The following is an 8,587-nucleotide window of genomic DNA, read 5'->3' as shown; positions in this document are numbered from 1 at the left end:
GGAAAATTACTAGAGCTTTCTTTTCTAGTAGAGTATTTGGGGTACTGAATTTTCCTTTTGCACTCCTTTTATCAATTCCAAACCATTTTTTGGTATATTTATATATGTTAATTTTCATTATTGAGTTATCTTTCAAAATATTTGTCTCAAGGAATTCTATTTGTTTTGGAACTTCCTAGAAATACCATCCAACAATTTCAGCATAGCAGAATAAGCCTTGTGCTGCAATTATATGAACATGATTCGATATAATTCGAACAACTCAATGTTATCCCATACATTTTTTCCTAACCCAGTGCCAACTTCTCTAGTTTCAACCATCTTCCTGGTTATGGGGAAAGGACACGCGAGATTTTGTGTCTGCATATTTTGCATCTAGCATATATGATTGCATGTACTTGTTTTGCAAAATTCGCATAAATGTTATACAGTACTTGCACTAAAGAAGTTGCATCCAGTCTCACAGTTCCTTGTCTATTAATGGAATTGATTTGTGTACAATATAGACCTGCTTTGTAATCAACTATTTATCTTTTATTTATTATTATTCTATATCAATTATTCCTATTTTTTCCTATTATGAAAATTTTCCTTGTGAACATTGGTGGCACCAATTAAATGCTTTAGTACATGGATCCTAGTTGTATGTGCTTCCCTTGAAAAATTCCTTCATTTGCTTATCTATGTTTTGCCTTAAGGCCAGTTAATAGGACCAATTAACTGCTCACTACATGGATCCAAAAATTTTTAATCCGGTGATCCTTGTTGTAAATACTCCTCTAGAATAATTCATTTATTTTGAAATCTATGGTTTATGCAAATCTCATTTCCCCTAAATCTTTAAAAGCAAAAAAAATTACATAAAAGATATTTCCATGCTATTTTAGATAGTGTCCAAGTTGACACTATTGCTTTTTTTGGATTAGTGTACAATGTCACTGTATTTTGAAAGTAAATATGCACAAAATTCATTTATACAAAAATACAGTGACATGCCACCATGTGCCCCTTGTCTTGATAGAGATAAATTTTTAAGAAAATAATTACGACGTAAGGCATTTCCCTTTGAAAACAACTCCCCTAGTTGCCACTGTGTGCGGTTATCCATCGTCCATTCTCTATGTTAGATGATCGAACTATCTTTTGCTGTCATATCGATACCTCGTATCTGAGTGGTTACTAAAGTCATTTACTAAGGTTAGGTGAGGCTTTAGTTAGTTTGTTCCATGCGAATATCGTTGTACCTCCATCATGCATATCTAGGCGGTTACTAAATTCTGCTGGGACTTTAGTTATTCCAATGACCCTAATCATGCTTGTGTTCCTCCTACTTGTGTATATTAGGTAGCGCGGAGTGGGACAGAACAGAGGAGTACAACACAAAGTATTAATGGTCGATCTCCACCCCAGCCATGGTTGGTTGGTTTGTTATGGGGGATATTGCCACTAAGGGAATTAGGCATCGAGTGTCTAGTAATAGATACGCCCACCGTGTAAAAATTTGCATTGTTGCAAGGTTTAAAAGAGCGATTAGAATGTGTGTTTTGTCTCAGCATATTCGAAGGTGTGTATGCCTTGCGATTGCTGCCCAAGAAGCCAACGAATTGGATGACAGGGGTCCTCAGCTCTTGTATGCCTTTATGCAGACTCATAGCAGCGACATGGATTTCACAGAGGTTAAGCTGAGAGACAAATAGGAAATGGATCACAAAATGACACAAACAAAAACAATGGGTGGATGTTCTGTTGAGACTGGCTAGAAGAGACCCATGTTTTCGATCATCGACTTCAATAGAATTAGTCTCACGGTAGAAACAACAATACGTTGCTTCCACTTACCAAGTATCGACGGGGAGATGGGCAAAAAAGGTTTTCTATTTCTAAGGATATTGTGGAATCATTGACCAATGGAAATGACAAAGGGGATGCAAAGGATGCTGGTATAAGAAACAATACAGATTATTTTAGAGAAACTATGAAGGATAAATATATTCTCTCCTCTTCTTGAATAAATTATTAAACCTAAAGTAATAAAACAATAAAAATGCACATATTTTCTTCAGAAATTTATTTTTCATTAAAGAAATAACTTTTACAGAGATTCAAGATATACTTTTTTTTCTTTTTTTAATAATAATCACATGTTTTCTTGTTTTAAGTAAACTGTATAAGAGTATAAAATGGTTTACAGTTTCACTGGTATTGTATAATGTTATTTATCAATCAATATAACTTCACGGTGAGAGCTACTTTTACTTGATCAATTTCTATCTCTTTCATTGAAAAATTAACTTTCGCACACACTAGTCAATCTGTGATTCTTTTGATATGGGATGCAATTTAAACTGTAACTTATTTAGTGCTCGATGTGAGAGGTTACGGTTTCCATATTTTTATTGGTTGATATTATCAATAAAAATTACTATGACAATGTTGGATGAATAAGGAACTGTAGCAATCCATTGTGATAACATTAGTGGGAATGTTGACAAGTCGAAGGAGCTTAATCATTCAATAAATTGAATCAACAACTCCTCAGTCTCTTTGGATGGATAGAGTATTAATGATAGCTTGGTATTTGTGTCAGTTATATATTGTTACAACACTAAAGTGGTTCATAATCTTGACCTGTACAAATTGGAAGCGTAAGTCCACCTTTACAAATCTCATCAAAATTTTCAAAGAAGTGTTTCTCTTTAAATTCATTCAACAATTTTGAAGGTACCTTTATTTTTACATGAAGTGCTTTGAAAAGAAAATTAGAACCAAGGAGCATGAGCTAACTAATTAGTATCTTTTTTGAAGGATGTTTTGTGTTAAAGCTTTATTAGTTAAAAGTGAACTCATGAAGATTTTTATTTCGACACACATTTGCATTTCCAAACAAACTTTAGTCATTTGTTCGTGGGTTATTGATATCACTAATTAAAAGGGCTTTGGTATCCTAGTCTAGGCTCATAGTCCTTTCTAGGATTCAAAGACCAAATGTGTTGATCTTCATTATTCAAATTTACCATCCTTGTATGGTAATTATTTGAGATTTTAACGTCCTTGAGTTAAAAGTTTCATATTTTGGCTTCAATTTGATCGTCTTATAATTTATCCAGAATCATTCGATGCAGGTCTATGATCCTGTCTAGAGACTGATAAAAAAGAGTGAAACAAATGTTTCCTAGAGTTTGAATTGGGGGAACAATGTAAATAATGTAAATGGAACTGAATGAAACCCAAGAGAGTTATATCAATTGCAAGACATCTTGAATCCCAAATAAAGTTGGCATATACAAATAGGGTGTGGATAAATTTCGACCATTCAAGTAGGAAAATACTTGCTATATCAACTGCTAGAAATCTTGAATCCAAAATAAGCTTGGCATATACAAATAGGGTGTGGATAAATTCCAACCATTCAAGTAGGAAAATACTTCAAACAAGTGTTGTGTGTGCAAATACATATGGATATCTAATCAAAAGACCAAATCAAGGTCTTCTGCTCAATAATTGCTAAGGATATAGATCTTTTCCACCTCTACAGTACATTCTTTCGCAACTACACTAAATAACCAGAAAGAGAGAACCTAATACAGTGGATACTCTTATGTCAATGATGCAATTCTTGAGACACCCCTCTTTAACTAAGATCCAAAATTCTACTTACAATCTTAGTGAAATCCGGTAACACTTTCGCTTTCATCATGGAAGAGTAACAACTTCATGCTACTCCTATGCTAGTGCCTTAGGACGTTTTCTTTGCAACATCTGGTGCAATTGCTAGTTTAAGACATTCCCATAAAGATAATATTTAAGATTATACACAACTTTTTTTTGTTTCAAGTTAACACAATTTACCTAAAAATTATGTCAAATATTATCCTAAAATCTCTTTAAAATTAAAATTGTGTCAAATATTGTCTTCAAACCCCTATATATTATAGTAATACAATAATTAAAATAATTAAATTCAAAACCAAAAAAATACTATTTAAATAATAAAACACCCTCCTCCCCAAATATACTGATTAAATTCCAAACAACCCAATGAAGTTTTCTCGGTAAAAATACCACTAGTTACACTAAACCCAATTTTAAACCTCAACACAAATCGACTTTCCATTTCGCATGACTGTTTTACGTTCTTGCCTATAGTGAAATTGAATTTACCAACTTTTTAGGGAGTTCATTCTCATAGATTGCCATGTCAACTCGGTGGCCTTTATATCACATGGACCTCATTAGGGTTTTCTCCAATTCTCCCAACACACTTTTTCTCCCATTATGGGCCATTAATTAGGAAATAAAACTCAATTCGCGAAGTTCTCTCTCTGCAATATCTTAGAATATATCTCAGCGACCCAATGTTGTGGAATTTATCTATGAAAGATCATATATTAGATTGTTATTTTTCCCTTGATACAGATACTGGATCGTAATGAGAAAATCTGTAAATGTATATTCAGAAATTCCCCCGATTACAATTATATAGTACCTAATACTAATGCGGAGCTAATTACACACAGTGATTCGATTCTGGCTTCCGTTTTCATTGGACTGGATTCTTATCTAGTATTGACTTATCACAATTTGTCCTTTTGCATGAATTGCTCACAGCCGTACTGCTAGAAAAGACTCAGAGCAACCTGTGAGAACATGTCTTGCGCCAGGATATTGTACGCTTTGCCTGTTGGATGAAAAGAGTCCCAAAATACGTATTTGGATGGATCGCGGCACACCGGAGTCGTGGGGTTGCATAGAATAGCTGTCTCCAGCAAACCCGTTCCGCAGCAACCTTTCCTCACTACTTCAAAGCCTTCCAAACATTTTTTCACAAGTTATCAATGTTTAGCAACCTCTGCATTTCTGCACATAAAAGCTGTACTGAAACTTATTAAAGCGTGAAGGAATCAAACTGAAAGAGAATATTACCATATTTTCTAGGATTCTTTATGAAGTCCAACAGCTTGTCATATACGTTAATATAAGCAAGCTTAAGTCCAGGAACTGATGGGTGCAATGCCTCTAGTAATGATACAGCCTTCTGATTAAACGAGATGGCAACGTCATTAAACTTGTCAACGCATCCTTTGCCGGTCAGGTTGTGCAGAGTTATTTGTGAAGGCAAACAACCGAAAGGAGGCAGACCGATGAGGGCAAATAAGGTGGCACCTTCCTGGTAAATGCTCTGTCACAAAGATCATAATTTCCAATTACAATTTTATTAGAATAATGGGTAATAATAGATAACAAGGTATAATCCATCGCAAGGTTTAAAAGTCATTACAACAAAGTTTATGTCACATAGGGAGGATAACAATCATTTATTTATAAATCCAATCATTCTTTTTAACCGCCCAATAAAATTTTATTATCTTCATCAAATATTCTTATAATCAAAAGAAATTTGCCAACTTATTATCATTTTTTCTAACGATTCAACCATGTAATTGTCAATTTGGGGAAAACAATTCAACCAATTTCTTATAATGCTTCATATACTAAAATATTGATTAGTATATTGATAAATCAGGAAGCATGAGACGTCACTCTCAACGCAGAGACCATATGGTTACCCGTATAAATTCCGAGAGAGAGCGGAGAAGAAGATCTTGAAACTCGGTAACAGTATACTGTGCACGGGTAAGGGGATTTAGAAAATAATTATTGGCAAAATCATCGGTACCCGCACTTATCGTAAACAAGGCTCCGGATATTATCTTGCTGGAATTCTCCGCGCCTACCATATTCACAATTTGCTTTCGATAAAGCTTGAAATTCTCCAGCTGCTGCCTCACAGTTAGAACATTCTGCACAAAATCAAGCACAAATTATATCTGGGGTATGAAATGCCTTTCTATATATCCATATCCCTATATACTCAATACCATCACGTGTAAAACGTGTACTAACAACAGTGAGTGAGGTAGAATCATCGTATCCAGAAGCAGAAGAAGCAAAGCTGGCGCCTTTAAGAATCCGTGGCCCTCGGAATTGAGGATCCAAATATGCAGGAACTGTATCAGGAAGGCCTAATAATCCAGCTGTATACAATTGGAAAAACTAAACATGAATATTATATCCCAGGGATGATAACAACATTGCTACTAAAGAATAACTATATTAGAATTGTGTTTATTTTACTGTTAGTTTCTAAATCAATCTGTGCAAACCTAGCCACGATATTTTTTCATTCTACGTCACTATGTAAAGCAAAAAGAAAGATGGAGTAGAAGTACAAAGTATATCTGTTACTAATTTTCCGTTCGTAAATCGACCAGTCGGCTTTCTGCCGACGAAGTCTCTGCCATATGGACGAAAGTTGGCCTTCACAATCGTTGCAAGCCCATTGTTATTACCAGGATCTACAGTGGAATCTCCAAAGACGTACAGGGCTGTGGCCATAGGCTTTGCGTACGTTAACTTTCCTTCACAGAATGCCAAGACAATATAGAGATATGTTACAATACAAACTTTCAGACGCCCCTCCATGGTTAATACTTTTCCTGGACTTGTCAGAGATGGTTGGAGAATTTCAGTGGCACGACCACTTTAAATAATAGCGGGCTGATATGAATTATTTACACCAGGCTGGCTAAACCATCATTCGATCCTCCAAAACTGATGGTCACGAATCATTCGATTCTCCTTTCCTGTATTAAACTACCGTCTCTGTTTAGCTGGACAATGCTGCCGGTCGCATTTCTAATTTTTTCGTGCAAAAAAGATAGGCACAATGGGCGGTAAAGGAGGAAGCAGGGTGGGCTGTGTGTATAAAGATTAACATTTATTTTTTGTAGTATTCCTCAGGGATTGCCTAGGCTTACCTGAAGTGTTGTGCAACATCATTTGTGGTTTGCAGGTTGAACGTTATATCCCATGTACAAGAATTTAATCACTATTTAGTCACTATTATTAAATTTTGTGTGAACTTAAAATATAATAAAATGAGATTATTATTCAACTTATTTTTATAATTTTTTATTTATTTTAAAAATGTATTTCTATTAACATAATTAAATAAATAAAATACTTATTTATTTATAAATTTATATTAACATTATTTTTTGGAAAAACACATTATAATTTAGTTATATATATATATATATATTGGACGTTAACCATCACCACCATCATCATCGTCATAATTATCTAATTTAAAATAAATATAAAAAACCTAAAAATATATATAATATTTAATATTCACAACCAATTTGGAAAGTTAAAATTAAATATAACAAATTTGACATACAACAAAATAATAGAAATTATACATATTAACTTCTTAGTCAAGCTTTCCAAATTGAAAATGTTTAAATGAGTAGACTGATCATGTTATAAAATGTTAAATTCATTTACATTATTATTATATATATATATATATATATATTAATTAATTAATTTTAATGTAATAATTATAAACTATAATGTATATAGTTTATTTGAAAGTGTGTATATATATATAATTCTATTATATTTTAATTATCAATTTACAATTGAAATATAATTTTAAGTTAATCATAAATATGGTTATTAATAGTATATTAATATGAAAAAAATAAATCATTTTAAAAAAATATTAATAACTGGTCAAGATAAAAAAATTATCTTTCCATATTAATTATTTATTTAAAAAAAAATTAACCTACGAAAAAGCAACTACGCTATAACCTTCCATCCACACAAACATCGCTTGTCTATCATAATACAAATGTATGTAAAAACAAGTACCTTAATATGGATGTGTGTTATTGGCGATCTGACATAGTACATAGGTAGACAGATGGTAGTTTCCGATATAATTTTCCTATATAAATCTTCCATAAATTATGGACGTAAATTTCAACATGGCATTGCGCTAACTAAACCTTTCATCGTTTGCTCTGGCCACTGTCAGCTAAATAAACTTATGCTTCAACGGCGAGTTAAGTTTGAAAATGACTTACTCTAACTTCCAACGAAACAGTTTTCTGTAACTAGCTCCTCCGTTCGACTCACGCAATGGATAACGTGGAGTGCTACATGCACGCATGCTATGTGTGGCTTGGGCAATGTAGTTTAAAGGATCGATACGGTTACTTGGGTATGTTTGGTTAGTTGTACATGGTGTAGTTGTGTAGTTGTATATATTAAATGGCTAGTGAATATTAATAACTATTTCTGTGTAGTGGTATATATTAAATGAGGAGTGAATATTAATAATTATTTTTTAAACATGATATATTTTATTTTATTAAAATTAAAATAAATTATAAAATTAGTATAATTATATAAATTAAGTCATTAAATTATTGGTAAATATTATTAAAAGTTATTAATTTCTTATGAAAATTAAAATACTTATGTCAGTATACATTTTATTTTGCTAAAGTTAATAAAAAATTGACTAAACTATAAATTTATTATTATTATTATTGTTATTATTATTATTATTTTGTAAATTTGGTTGTTCCTCTTTTCTTGATATTATCTATTCAAAATCAAATTTTCCATTTGTTCGAGGTGGTTTTACCTGCCCGAAGGAAACCAGGTAGCCACCTGTCTGCATTAAACCCTGTCCAAAATTTAAAAGGTCTTTCTCTATCCATCTATACTA

The 8,587-nt window shown here is 32.7% G+C and overlaps 1 protein-coding gene across 1 annotated transcript; it reads right to left on the bottom strand.

Moving 5' to 3' along the window:
* Positions 1–4,616: 4,616 nt before the first annotated feature.
* LOC149156289 (GDSL esterase/lipase At5g03820-like) lies at positions 4,617–6,483 on the bottom strand. The gene is made up of 5 exons (XM_089445537.1): positions 6,231–6,483; positions 5,905–6,035; positions 5,568–5,801; positions 4,924–5,179; positions 4,617–4,807 (listed from the first exon to the last, which is right to left on the bottom strand). Exons 1-5 carry the CDS (start codon positions 6,481–6,483, stop codon positions 4,617–4,619), a joined length of 1,065 nt encoding a protein of 354 aa, XP_089301663.1.
* Positions 6,484–8,587: the final 2,104 nt, after the last annotated feature.

Source organism: Pinus tabuliformis, chromosome 9 (genome assembly GCF_031772625.1).
Source record: "Pinus tabuliformis cultivar Carrire ecotype Pingquan chromosome 9, CPIR1, whole genome shotgun sequence".
Classification (NCBI taxonomy): domain Eukaryota; kingdom Viridiplantae; phylum Streptophyta; class Pinopsida; order Pinales; family Pinaceae; genus Pinus; species Pinus tabuliformis.
The sequence above is the reverse complement of the archived record's forward strand: the minus strand, read 5'-3'. Positions and strand labels throughout refer to the sequence as shown.